At 36.0% G+C, this 14,821-nt stretch overlaps 1 protein-coding gene across 1 annotated transcript in view; it reads left to right on the top strand.

Moving 5' to 3' along the window:
- Positions 1-602: 602 nt before the first annotated feature.
- LOC104523310 (SH3 and multiple ankyrin repeat domains protein 3) overlaps positions 603-14,821 on the top strand; it is a gene marked incomplete at its 3' end in the record, with an annotated part of 155,489 nt that continues 141,270 nt past the window's right edge. Inside the window, exons 1-7 of the mRNA XM_029084464.1 lie at positions 603-806; positions 5,215-5,418; positions 7,131-7,202; positions 7,813-7,921; positions 8,166-8,317; positions 9,114-9,281; positions 10,949-11,065. Of these exons, the coding sequence (XP_028940297.1) occupies positions 603-806; positions 5,215-5,418; positions 7,131-7,202; positions 7,813-7,921; positions 8,166-8,317; positions 9,114-9,281; positions 10,949-11,065 (1,026 nt within the window). The remainder of the gene's footprint in view (positions 807-5,214; positions 5,419-7,130; positions 7,203-7,812; positions 7,922-8,165; positions 8,318-9,113; positions 9,282-10,948; positions 11,066-14,821) is intronic.

The raw sequence follows: 14,821 nt of genomic DNA, 5'->3' as shown, positions 1-14,821 counted from the left end.
TTGATATTAAAGGATGTTGTAGGAGCCACAAACCACAAAGCAGCATCTGCATCTGTGTGGCTCCCTATAGTATTTAATTTTTTGGTTGATTCTGCTATTTGAAAAGACTGTCTTTTATTAAAGCCTGACCTGTACAGTTTTTCAATGTACAAGATGATGGTAGTTTGGCACCTATATTAATTTTCTGAAATGCCTTTTTACATGGGGAGAAGTAGGCTTCAAAGCCAGATCTAGTTCTAAGTACATTTTACAACAGTACTGTTTAGCAGAGAACCTGGTAATTATGCTGGGATTTTCAGGATCCTTTGGGAGGTTGGGTGTGCCTGGGAAGAAAAGTTATTTTCCCTTTTATTACTCTTTTTCTTTCTCTCGTCCTTCTTTCTCTTCTATAGTAAATTATTAGCCAGTTTTATTTCCATTACACTCTGCCTACCCACTTAAATTACAGGAGGAAATAAAAGGAGGATAAAACATTTAACTTTGTTGTTAAATGCATGTTACTTCCAAGAAAACAAAACTTGTAGCTGATTAATTGTTAAGACTTTAAGTATAACTTATCTTTTTCTCTTCCTCCTTTGTATTGGCAGGATAAACACTTGAACATGCCTCGTAGCCCAACATCAAGCGAAGATGAAATGGCACAAAGCTTTTCCGACTATTCTGTTGAATCTGAATCAGACAGCTCCAAAGAAGAAACTATTTATGACACAATTAGAGCAACTGCAGAAAAGCCAAGCAGCAGAATGGAAGACAGTCAGAGCAACACATTAGTGATTCGAATCATAATACCTGATCTGCAGCAAACGGTAAGGAATATTGCATTGCAAGTAAAAAAACAAACAAACAAAAAAATGAAGTTAAATGATCAGCTTTCCTGGCTTGAATATGTGGTAGATCTGTTCTATTTTCTTACAATCTTTTAACAAATTAGAGGCAAAATTTATACTCTGGTTTTTTTTTTTATTATCTACACTTTTTACCTCAGTTGTATGTCTGACTGCCTTAATTAAAGGCACCATCATATCCAAGAGAGTGTATTTAGTATGTTAACTTGATGAAAGCTGTGATCATAAAGCGAAATACCTCTCTGATCTGCATTCTGGGTGTTTGGGGAGAGGAAAAAGAATCAGGCATCTAAGATCTCATCAGAAGATGAGGGATGAACCCCCAAAATCACATGTTGTCTCTACAAAAGCCTCATACATCTATAACCTTGTTGTCTTCTCTGGTTTCTCTTTTCATGAGATAGTTTGTGATTGGGATCTAGCAGGAGGTTATCAAATTCTCTCCCTCTCTCTTTACCATATTAGTTGCCTTTCTCTGTCATCCTCTGACAAAAAGATATCCTTGTTAGATAGCTGGTGGCTTTTAGAGAATAAAGATGAGGAAACAGAAGCACAAATAAATCTTTCTTTCTTCCTTTGCTGCTCTGCCTTTACTAATCGTTGTTGTTCCTCAGACTTCCACCCAGAAAAATCAACACACTGGGTTTGGAGGAAGAGTAAAGCGTGGCATCATACTGTTCCATGGTTTTTACAATGACATGAAATTGCTGTTTTATTTTCTCTCACCTCCTCACCACTTATACTGGAAACATACCAGAGAGGATAAACCAAACTTTTTCTGATTTTCCTAGAGGAGTTATTTGCAAGCTAACTTGTGGAGCTATGGTTATGTTGCACATCCCTAAATCTGTTGGATGAAAATAGAGACTTTTCAAGAAAAGATTTAATCTCTCACATCTTACAGAAAGAATTGAACAGACTTCTCATTTATTAAAAAAAATCCGATTAATTGAGTAAATGAGAATAAATGCTATGTTTTTTAAATTGAAAAATTAAATTTAATTTAAAAAAAAAATTGGCTGTTTTGTATGTATTGGAATTAATCCACAGTCCAAATTCCTCACTCTTTCTCACAAGGAACTGCTAAGATGCATTTCTTTTATGGTTGAGTTTATAAAATTCAGTGTCTGGAATGTTAGGAGTATAAAGTGGGGAAAGTTTGGTGTTGTAACTTTGTAAGTAAAAGAATGATTGTCCTCCACAAGTGCTACGATAGGAATAACAATCTCATCCTGGAGAAGGTCTTGGTACTTACTGATCCTATCTAGAACCACAACCTGTCCAAGTTTGTGATTAATTACCTAAATTACCCTCGGCCTCCTTGAATGTGTTGTCGGGATTTTCAATTGATGGTAGACATCAGACTTTTTTCATTTCAAAGATGATTATAAAAACACATTCTTTTTATGGATGCGTGCTACATACATCACTCTGTGCTGACATTTAAGATCTACATCATACTGTGCTGCCATTGAAGATCTATCTCGGATGAAATTAATCCTTTCCTTTTAATTAACTTCATTTTTAGAATGATAGAGATGACCTGTCTACAGGCTGACAGGGAAGAGCTGTTTTGACAATGTGGCCTCAGGTGTGGTTATAGAGCTCTTTTTTTTTAAAGCCCAATCTGCACAGTGCTACAGAAACTCAGAGAAATCTCTATTGGAGTTGGGAGCATTATCTTTTAAATTCTTGTACTTCAAAAGTTCTTCTAGATGAGGATGGCTGCTGAAATTACAGTACCACTCCATTAGTTTATACGGTGTTAAGTCCTCTTATTTCATGACTCTATTTTTTTACACCAATAATATTTATTGACACTATTGAAACAATTATTTTTTAAAAAAATCATTTTGTGCAGGAAATTAAATAAACCAAAAAAGGAATTTTGGTTTTGTGTTTCATTTGTTCATTGTTATTGTTTTACTTTTTACTTTTTTTTCCTTTTCAATGAACTCTTAATGAAAAGTAACTCAATTGTTTTGAACAATTCCATAGCAGATGATCTGTTTATGATTTAACTTATCAGCCCACAAGCTCCTGTACCGTAAAGTGAAATCTGAATTCAAGGTTGCAAACAGGAAGAATGACAGCTTAAATATAGTGTAGCGAAGTTTGGAGAAGATCATAGTTCATGAGCTGTGTTATAGCTACAAGGCAAATTCAACATACACCCCATTTGCTGTATAATTATAATTAATTTAACATAAGAGGTGTTTAAAATTAGTCTGTTTAATCAAAGGAGCATGAAGTGACGTAATTTAGTTTAGTTTAGCAACAGCTTAAGTTGTAGCTACTTTTTGGTTTTCCACTTCTGCATTGCTTTTTATACTTTCGTATCCTTTCTTTACTTTTTCCAGTATTCATTGGCCTTTAGAATTAAGAATCTTTCCCTTTAATGCTTTTCTTTCTTAGATAAAATACTGAGTTTGTGCAATTTTTGTCTTAGGAAGGTAGGAACCCAGTTGTCAAACTGCAGCTTGAGTCACATTTTTTCTTAAGATGCCTTCATTTTTACTTTTTTTCCATTCTGTGCTGCCATCCGCTGCCTCGGATCTGTTCCACGTTTTCCTTTGCAGCTTTTCACAAGTATTCTTCTGTATCCTATTTTGTGTCTGCTTGTTCACTGCTGCTTTCTGTTTATAATTGATCTTCCCTTTTATCTTCAGTTTGATGATGGAACCATTGTGGGTGCTGCTGATATCTACTCTTATGCCCTTGATCTGGACAGGTGATCTGATTTGCCAGCTGAAGGCACTGTGGCCAGATGGGGTTTTTTGACCTTTCATCTCATGAATCCTGTGTTTTCTGAATGCATTTTGAGGAGGAAAAGCAGTGCCTCCAAGAACTAAGTTGTACACCAAGCACAAATCAAAATGAGTGACTTGCTCCATTTTTTTTTCATGGTACCCAACTCTCATTTGAATTCACTTTTTGGTTGTCACATCTTTAATATTGACAACTCCTATTGAGGGGAATAACTTGTGTTTTGATATTCTGACAATCACATTTTGAAGGCAGCTGTACAAACCGTTTGTCATGGTTCCTCTGTCGCGGCGCGGTTCTGTGTGGTTGACAACTTCACGATTCTGATGAAATAGATGTGTTGGTTCATAGATTTTGAATGGATAAATGTTATTCCTCAGAGATTCTGTAACATGAACATTATTTCTATTGAATGAATATCTTCCCTTTAGCTGGAGTGGGGGAGCTACGTTCCCTTCCTTCCAGTCCTTCTATTGCGCTTAGTGACTTACTGTCACCAGTGTGCAGGAGTGCAACATTATAATTGACCAAGTCTATCATGATCCAAAGAGCTTTAATATCAAAAGTACAGCTTTCACATTTCAGCACCAACGCTGACGTGCTGACTTGCTTCTAGACTTGGATTTTGAGTGGTCTCGTGTGGTTTTGGCAGTGGTTTTTGAGCCACTCAGGGCTTCATTTTTATTTCTTATTTGAAAGAACTCTTGCAATTTTATAGTCTGCATAGCTAGACTTCAGGACAAACTATCACATTTTATCTGGTCCTCAGATGCAACAGAAAGGGTGGTAAGAACAGATCCCATATCTGTCAATGCAAAGTATGTTTTATGTTTCATCTGTGTTTCTGTAGTTTTTTGCTACTAAACTATCCCTATATTGTGGGGTGAGTCAGCAGCACCGTACATTCATAACGCACACCAGCGGCAACAGAGGGGTTTCTAGGCATTGCCATCTGCTGGTAGCTCATAGCCCATGAGAACAATGTAAGCTACAACTGTGAAATTCCTAAATTTCTTAAATTCCAGCTTGGTAAGAACCAGAGAACTGGAAAGGATTTTCAAGGTTTTCAAGTCTTCTGCTGCATTACGTTGTATAGTTCCTTCCATAAATTTACCCTGAGATAGATGTAGATTAAAATGAATTAGAATCCTATTCTATGATTCTTGCCTGAATACTGTTTTTTTTTTTTTTGTTTGTTTGTTTCTTTGGGTTTTTTTGGTGAAATTATTGTAGATCAGACTGATTAAAAGAACCATCTAGAATCAAGTGGATGATTAAATATCTTGTAACATCTCTTTCACTTGGCATTTCAAACAGGTTTGCCAGGAAGTTGTTCTTTCTCTGAGGAAGGATATGGTCTCTGATGTTTGTGGAAGGACTTGAGTTGTCCTGTGTTTTCACAGTACTTGTGTATTAGTTATTATAGAGAAATGCACATCTGAAATACAATTCTATTGATGTATGTTTTGTCATGGAATTTGTAAGTTTATTATGTATGTTTATATATATTTATGACATTTGTTAAGTTTTAGAATGTTGGTTTAAATGTTGGTGTTGTTTTTTTTTTTCATTAATTAGATTTTAAAATATTTTGTCTTTGCAGAAATGCATTAGATTTAACCCAGAAGCTTCAGTGTGGGTTGCAAAGCAGCGAATTTTGTGCACTTTGAATCAGAGTTTGAAAGATGTCCTGAATTATGGACTGTTCCAGCCTGCAAGCAATGGTAGAGATGGGAAGTTTTTGGATGAGGAACGACTTCTTAGGGAATACCCACAGCCAGTGAATAAAGGAGTTCCTTCACTTGAGGTATCTTTAGATCTAATTTTAGATCTGAAACATTTGTATTCTGATACAAATTATACAGTAAGCTTTGTTTGAGACTTCTACGTGCTTCTGAATTGCATTTGGGAAATGGGGATCAGTAAGTCTGAACTTGAACCCTTGCTCACAGAATTGCTGGCATTCACTTGCTCGATGGAGCTGTTCCGTGGGTTATCCCTGAAAGGTTGCAAAGAATCAGTCCCCCTGGGGAATTTGGAGTTTTCCTCTTCTGAGGGCCCAGGTGATGTGTCTTACTGTGTGATTTAATAAAGAAATTTTAACGTTCTAGACTGAGCTTTTGGGTCTCTGATTAGGTTTGCAATAGTAGGGTAGCAGTTCCTGAATAACCAGCCTTTCCTTTCTCCCAAAGAGAGGGTCTTTCTGTCTCAGTGAAGCCTTTTTGTCATTCAGAGTGCCCAGATTTCCTCTGGCTGTCTCCTGGGAAAGCAGTAAGGGAGGAAAGGGTGTGTGAGATGCAGTCACATGTAGGCACTGGAATTTCCCTCCTCTGCATTGCTCATGCAGAGACTGTACAGCTGAGGGATAAACTGGGCAGAACTAGTGTGGCACTGGGCGAACATGGAGCAGAGCCAGAACACACTGAAGCACAGTATAGCAGGGAACTGGGGCATGAAACTAGTATTTAATTAATTTTTATATTGCTTGTATGGTGGTACATCAAGCACTAATGTGAAGTTAACAGACTTACTCCACTATAGCACAAATCCAAGAAAAAAGAACCAGGATCCAGAGAAGGTATCAAGCCCTGGCTTTTCTAGCAGTTTATTGCAGAGATTCAATCACTGGTGTGCATGTTATAGCCATAAACAAATTAAATAACTACTTCATTTTTTTCCTGTTACATTCTTTTTAATGAGTGTTCAGTTTGTGAAATTCTTCTCACTGCAGCTAAAGGATTGCAGTTCAGGGGTTAAAAGTGGTCTGTAAAAAGCTGGTATTAAAGCCTCGTTCAATACAGTCTCCATGTCCAACAGACATGCTGCATTCTTTGAATTCTGTGTAGTATGATTAGATACTAGTAAATTATAACTATGTAAATCCCATGAATTTTGCCATAGATGTTGTAACTCTGACCATAGGGTAGCAAATTGTTCAGGGTAAAATGTGAGTGAGTTTCAGCCAAAAAAAGAGGCAATCCTCTGAGCCTCATTTACAGGACCAGTCCTGTTAAACATCAGGAGGACTATCACCCTGAGTAAGTTCTGCCTATTTTGATCAAGGAACTTTTCAGGATTTTTTTTTTTTTAAATCTCAGAAATGCTAAGCTGGTATTTTGAAAGATGTGGGGTTTTATTTAACATGCCTTCTTCACAGTTGTTCTTTCTGCATGAGATTATAAAGGAAAGTGCACAGGTCTCCTTAGGGATGTAATTCTTGCTTATTTATGTAGATTCTAGAGGCCGATCTCATTTCCCATACACCTCCACTGATTTCAGTACATTTATTTATACAAGACATGAATTGTGCTTACATGAACTGTAAAGCTATGATGCCACTACGTTGAGCAGAGTGCTGATTGTTGGTGAATATTCAAAATTCAATACTAAGCCTTTTTAAAAATTTTGCCTAAATCTGCATCTTCGTGGATGATACTTTCTGGTAAGGTCAGAAAATTATATTACGAGTTTTTAAGCAAAATGGGACATTTTCAATTTATTCTTTTTTTCCTCCTTCAGTTTCGATACAAGAAAAGAGTGTACAAACAGTTCAATCTCGATGAAAAACAGCTAGCCAAGCTTCATACAAAGGTATGCCCAACTTACTGGACAATTTAGCAATTGCTGACTTAGCAAAGCAATGTGTCTGAGAAGCTGGAAATAAGTGGGAGTTTGTTACCAACTGGGCCAGTTCCTGAGCAACAAAGAGTACATGCTTCCAGCACCAAGAGGAATGTGTGTATTGTGGTCTGGGAATTTCTCTCATAGAAAAATTCCCATGATTGACTCTTCCACATGTTATACAAGTATTTTTAAATGAAACTTACTCGTAAATACAACATGCTTTTTGACATGCTGCAAAAATACTGATCTGTGTCTTTAGACTTGTTTGCAGGTCAGAATAATAATAGTAATAATAATAATCACCATACAATATCCTAATTTCTTACTGAATGAATCTTTCAGTAATTTTTTCCTTAAAACTATGAAAACCAGAATCTTCTTTCAGTGCTTGACTGCTGAACATGATAAATCGTAAGGTTTACACTCTCAGTATAAAGTCAGCTTCTCCAGGAATGTGAATTAGCTGCTGTTCAATGATGTCAATGGATATTGACATCACTTGATGGAATATTTCACTTTTAGTCAAAAATTTCCTTTTAAAATTAGAGGGTGATTCATGTGTGTCTCTTTTTTTCAGGCTAATTTGAGAAAATTTATGGATCATGTTCACCATCTTGCAGTGGAAAAAATCACAAAGATGTTGGACCGAGGACTGGACCCAAACTATCATGACCTAGAAAGTGGAGGTCAGAACAATAAAACTAGCAACATAAAGTAGTACCATGAACAGGCTGTATCTCTCACATTCTTTCTGTTGCCTTTATAACTCTAGACTAATGGAATCTGTATGATTTTGCTGTCCAAAGAAGAAAATTGTTAATTTATTATTTTCTTTGAGCAGCATTTTTAATTTAATATTTTTAAAGCACATGTTCTTTATTTTATGAGTTTACTCGTCTTTTTTCAAGTACATGCTATTCTTTTCTTTAGAAACACCCCTAACTTTGGCAGTTCAGCTGGACAATACAGTAGAAGTGATAAAAGCTCTGAAAAATGGAGGAGCACATTTAGATTTCAGAGCCAAAGATGGAATGACAGCTGTGCACAAAGCAGCCAGAGCCAAGAACCAAGTAACCCTCAAGGTAAATGCTCTCAGTAGCAAATTATGCATTATTTTATAGAAACAATATATAACAGGATGCTTTCAGTTAATTACTGTACTGTCCCCAGTTGATCCTTTAATATGTGCTTGTTCTGGTGCTTTCTTGTGGCTTTCAAATCTTAGGATTTGCTTTTAAGAAAGAGCCTTTTGATTTCTAATTTTTTTTTTTGGTAGGAAGAAAAAGTGGTGAAATTTAACCTTATTCCTTTGTTGTGCTGGGAAAGATCTGTGTGAGGAAGTAGGAATAGAGTTATTGTTGCTTATGTCTTTGAAAGTAAATGCCAGTGGCATGGATTACACATTATATCTTAACACAGTCTCTTCTGTTTTTTATTTTAACAGGTATTCTTAAATCACTTTGATATTTTAGATTAAGTCTTATGTTTATGGCTTTTGCTTATTTCCTTTTGACAGATATTCAAATTGCACGACACTTTTGATAAAGCACTTTGTAACTGAAGAGGTGAATATGTTGCAAAAGCGATGTGGCATTTTCAAAACTGAGATTTCTGAACTTAATGAGAGGATGGAAATTGGACATTGCCTCTTATCCTTTCCTTGCTATCCCTGTAGATTCCTTTAGATCCTAATTCTTCTGAGAGTATTCCTTGCTTAGCTACATGCTGCAACCCATTCTATCAGCTTATAAAGAAGTGAGGAAAAAATATATGTTATTGGCAAATACCAACCCTGTAACTACTTTTTCAGGCAGAAAAGTCCTTATGTAGTTAGAAGTCCCTCCAAAAATGTTTTTCAGAGTTTGTGATTCCTTTCAGACCCTTTTAGAGCTTGGAGCATCTCCTAACTACAAAGACAGCTGTGGCCTGACACCACTGTACCACACTGCTGTTGTGGGAGGGGATCCCTACTGCTGTGAACTGCTTCTTCACGAGCACGCTACAGTCAGTTGCAAAGATGAAAATGGATGGCAAGAAATTCATCAGGTAGGAAAGGTGACTTTTTGTTTGGAGTTGAGGTTGCATGAGGAAATGTGCCATCCATGTTCTATGGTTAAATGCTCTTTTGAAGGCCGTTTGTATGTTTAGTCCATGCATATACAAGTATGGAGTTACTTCCTTTTTCTATTAGCTTAGTACTTTGCATCCGGCTGTGGTGAATTAGAAGGGGAAACTGTTCCAGTGGAGTTCTGTAACTCTGAAATCCTATGGTTACTGTGGATTTTGCTGCAGAAATTGCACTAGGAATATTTATGTAATAGACTCTAGGATGCTTAGCATCCTATTCGTGGCACTTCAGTAAAAAAGTGTAACAGTCTTTTTGTTAGATGCCAGTTTTAGTAACCTTGGTAATGCTTCTTGCATGTTTGTCAGGGGTATTTTCTCCTTTATCTCTGGTGAACTTTAAAGGAAGATTTGGCTTCAGGATCCTGCTGCTAGGATCCTTCAGTATGTTGCACTGAAGAATGTTAAAATCTTACAAACTCACCATTTGAGTCATTTTTAATTCCTTGCATGTGAGGAAACTGCGATTCTAGTGATTTTTCTTTTGCTGTTTGTACATGGGGTTTTCTTTTCCTCTCTTACATTTTAAGTGAGTGGATACAGGTGGTAACATGCTCTATAAAGAAAAATTATTTTTAAAAAGTAATCTGCTGAGGTTCATGATGCTCGTGATACCTTGAGCCAGCTGTGGTGCCAGAATTCATCAGGCACTGGCACATCTTGGTCAGCTTCACCATAGCTATCGGGAAGGTAGACCTCCTTCCTCGCCAAAGACCTAAATTGTATCTCTTAAAAAGACCTATAAAGTTTGGTAAGGCATTTCCTGAATAACTGTTTTCTTTAAACTCTTTTATCTTGTCTTCTTCAGAAATGTCTGAATATTGTTCAAGAGTTGTGTAAGAATGCTTTATTAATTTCTCTTTGCATAGCAATAAATTCAGTAGTTTACAAAGTTAAAAGATTCTAGGAGTCCAGATGTCATTTCAGCTATTTAATGCCTTTTCTCTGTATGGATGAGTTTGAATAATCATAAAAAATGGAACTGGTGTAGTATGATCCTATAAATAAAGATACAAGTAATCAACCTTACAGACCTGATTAGGTTATTTAGGCTCACTTTCTTTTCTGTGCACTAAACTTTTTCATACACAACTTCTTTTATTCTATTCTTTGAAAGAAATGGGAGATAGCTTTGGTAGCCAGGTTTGGGAATTTTTGGTCAGATTTCCCTAAACTGTTTTCAGACCTTAAAAGCAAGCTTTATAAATCTGATCATCTTCAGTGCCATCTAGTGGGCAACTATCCGAAGATTAACAGGACAAAAAAACCGTCAGTTTGCTTTTCACATTTGACAGTTATGAATATTAGTGAATAAAAAGTGTCAAACTTTGTGTTTTCTTGATCCCTTAAATTGCTGTTCCTCAAATAAACAGATGCTTAAACTTAAGGACAGACTTGCTGTACCTGAAGTGAAAACATGGATGTTTACGGGTCGGATGCACATCTGGGTGTTAGTCCTCCTGTTCAATCCAGGGGTGGTTCTAAAAATTAGATCCTAAGTAAAATAGCATCTTCTCTGCTAATGATCTTTACCTGGAATGCTTGCCTAGATTATACAATAACCAAAATATAAATACATCTCTTTCCAGGCTTGCCGATACGGACACGTCCAACATCTGGAGCATCTTCTCTTCTACGGCGCCGATATGTGTGCGCAGAACGCCTCGGGAAACACAGCGCTGCACATCTGTGCCCTGTACAACCAGGTGAGCTGGCTCACGCCTCCTCTGCCAGCAGACCCAGCACTGCAGGGTCCTACCATCCTCCTTCCGTGACATAAAGGTCTCTGGCGGAAGCTGAGGGGTGCCTGGGGTCCCCTCTGTGTGGCTAAATGGGAGGGATATCTTGCTTTGGGGGAAGATGGGTCCAGGGAATCCAGTCCCATGGAGACTGGAAACTCTGCTGTAAGAGAATGACATGTAGCCAGGAAAAAAAGGCATAATTGAGGTCCAAATGTTAAATCTTTCATGCCCATCCACAGAGATAGAGGCTTGTTGAGTTTTCTGTTGAAGAGGTTTACTGGTTTGGTGTTAGGTTTTCCTTAAATGCAGTTTCCTCACTTTTAATAAATGCATTTTGGGATAAATTTCCCATTATTATTGATTTGTAGTGGGAAGAAGAACATAGCTCATTATTTCTCATTTGTTTTATTTAATATGCAATGAATTATTGCAGGTTTTAAACAGTGGCCTTAGAAATTATAAAGAACATAATTAAAAACTATATTATTAGTATTTTATTCACTTATTACAAATAGGGCTGCTTATTGTAGGTAGCAAGAGTATACATATTAATTAGAAAATAAAACAACCCCGTGTTCTATGTGCTTACTTTTTTTTTGGTATCATATCTAAAGATTTGTTTCCTATTCAGAATTTAAATTAGAATTAAATAAGAAATACTTGGAAAATGTACCTGTAGATTATGCAGAAGATACCAGATTCTCTGCTCTTTACAGTTTGTGTAGTCATTTACAAATAATAGAACCATTTGATTTGATAGCATTTTATACTCTCTTTGCATGGGTGGGATGAAGAGGGAATTAATTTTACAACTATGTTAAAACACGGTGCATATAATGTTACATTGAATTAGGAAAACATGAGTCATGAGATGTGACTGTAACTAGTGAAACATCTGTTAAAGCATCTGCTTCTTAATTAATTGGCATCTTAGTTTTTTTTCAAAAGCCTTGTCAAGACAGATTCCTTAATTAGGTCTAAAATACCCTCAACTTTGTAAAAAATAGAATTTGGGGAATAATTTGACATTTTTCAAGACTGTTGACTTGATGTGCTTGTCATAATTGATATCAATTCATAAAGAGTCTAGCGGAACAAATCTTCCTCGTTAATGCTGACTGACTGAATTACACAGCATATCAGTGGGAGCAGTACCTCTGTGGACTGCTTCTTGCTCAATGTCTAGCAAGCATCTTCAACAGGCTGTCAAGAACCTACATTAACTAGTTGAAGGTTAGGATAGGGTTTCTGTGCTCAGTTTGGATGGCTTCTGTGACTGTAGGCACACAAAGCTTTTGCAAGTTGTTAAAATTCCTAGAAAATTTTGCAGAGAAATGAAATTCACTTTTATCTCAACAAAAATTTTGCATTTAGGCTTCACATCAAGAGCTTAACATGTGTAACTATAAGCACTTCTGTTGAAAAAAAAAAGAAAGAAAAAATTAAAAATATCAATTTTAACCTCAATTACTTCACTTTTCCTGGGTATGAATTTTGAAGCTTGGATCATAATGCACATATAAACTTAAAAACATGAACTCATCTCTTGTTTTTTTTAACCATTTTATTTCAGTGCTTTCATGGCTACAGCTGTTATCAAGATCATACACTTTTAGCAAATGTTATGCAGTAAGGTGCTGAAATTAGAATAATCCTGTAAGAATGACAGTATTTTTCATGTAGACATGTGTTTTCCTCCTGACCTCAGTGCAAAAGTTATTCTCTAGAAGACTTAGAGACTCTGATTGAATTGCATCTACAAATTTGCAGATATTTTCATAGTCATTAACCCTTGTGAATGGAAGTTTAACATCTTGTGACTACACTGTCGTGCTTCTGTTTTCCTTTATCAGGTGTATGTGAAAATAAAAAGTTTTTCTCAGGGTGCTGTGAACTGTAACCTTTGCTGACTTTTTTCAATGTCCCTTTTACTGAAAGATGTTATTAGCTAATTTGGAAGGAACATTGTTGGCCTTTTCTGGATGGAGAGGATGGGAAGGACAGCAGTATCCTTTTTACCTCTTGATTCCTGTAGATGGAGTCATTACCCATTTGATTATCCCTTCCAGTCCAGGGGAATTTTCTTGGGGTACTTTCTGAAGTTGGTAGTTCTGGTATACTGGATCAAAACCATTTAATAAATAAATAAATCACTTTGCATAGTTTTTCTTACACTGCAGGCAGCTTAGTTAAATTTGTAAATCATGTAGAGCGTTTTAAAATGTGTGATCCATTTGATTTTGTAGTGTTGAACTATTTTTTCTGATGACTAAGTAAATAATCAGCCAATAAATAGAGTATGTTTCTTGTTATCATTATTTATATCCTCAAATTCTTGATCAAAATTGGGCATTTTAATTTTAAAGGATTCTACTAATGTTTCCAGTATATTTACTGAGCAGCACCTGGTGTAATAGTGGAATGGTTGTTATTATGTTAATATAATATAGTGTGCAAACCTAGAATCATTTAGGAGTCAATCAGAAAGGAATTATTGGAAAAGTAAAAGAAACCCTGAAAAGAACTTTTCTTTTTTTTTACCTAGATTTTTTTTGTCTAGATTGCAGCACATTTACTTCTTTTGGGTGATTGCTACTACAGAACACAGAAAAATGAGAAAAACATTTTGACATTTTACACATTGCTCTTGATCTTCCTGTTTTTAGAAATACAGAGAACACACCTAATGTGTAGATTTCAGTGCAATCAAATGAGACTGTCTCAACTAATTATATATCATTAAAAAATTACTGTCTGGAGATATGATCCATTCTGTTTTTTCAGTCTGTCATACAGAATAGGAATTGTGGGAAAGAAAGGATATCTTTTTGGAGTATTGAATCTTGAGGTAAGGGTAGCATAGCCTCCTCCCCAGATATATTTAGGACAACCCTGTGATGGAGGAGACACAATGGCATCAAGAATCTGGGGTGATAAATTAGAAACCACAATGACAAAAATTATTTTTAATCATAATTTCTGTGCATTCACTGATGACTCAGAATCTAGTACATAAACTTCATTTCTGTCACTAAAATAGCTAAATTATATGATTGTTTTCTCTGGCTTCAAATTTACTGTTAAAAGTGAAAGGTAGCACATTGAAATACCTCATTAGGAAGAACTTCGTAGTGCAACATGACAAGAAATCTGGAAATCACAACAAAACTAATAGAAATATTTATGATGAGGAAAAACAGAAAAACATTTTGAAATATGAACTGCTTTGCACAAGGTCCTGAGATGAATGTTAAAGGTGACAAGTACAAAATATAGTCTAGATAAGGATCATCAAAAAGTTTGGTATTCTGAGAACTGTGACAGAACCGTGGAGGATTTCTAGGAGATTATGGTCAGTCATATTTTACAGCAGAGTAGAGTAGTGACTTAAGCAATCCACTGTATCAGTAAAAAAAAATACTGTTTTTAAGGAATTTTGTTTGCAGATTTCCTCAGTTTAGAGTTTCTCTTTTTAGAAGGGCTGTATTGGGTTTGTGCTGTAACTTAGTATTTTTAGGGAAAAAGAGAGAAGGTAAGACTGGTCAGTGCAGTGTGTACAGCCAGATCAAATAATTTCAGGCATACAAAAAAAAAATCATACATTAAATGTTTACAATTGAAGACAGGTTGAAAAAAACCCCAACAAAATAAGTGCATGCAAGTGGTAAAACTGCTTGGTTTAATTTTTGTCAGTAGGGGAGGATATCATTCATCCCAGGT

The sequence above is a fragment of the Antrostomus carolinensis genome, unplaced genomic scaffold (assembly GCF_000700745.2).
Source record: "Antrostomus carolinensis isolate BGI_N321 unplaced genomic scaffold, ASM70074v2 scaffold4304, whole genome shotgun sequence".
Lineage (NCBI taxonomy): Eukaryota > Metazoa > Chordata > Aves > Caprimulgiformes > Caprimulgidae > Antrostomus > Antrostomus carolinensis.
Note: the sequence above shows the minus strand (reverse complement) of the source record. Positions and strands in the feature narration are given on the sequence as shown.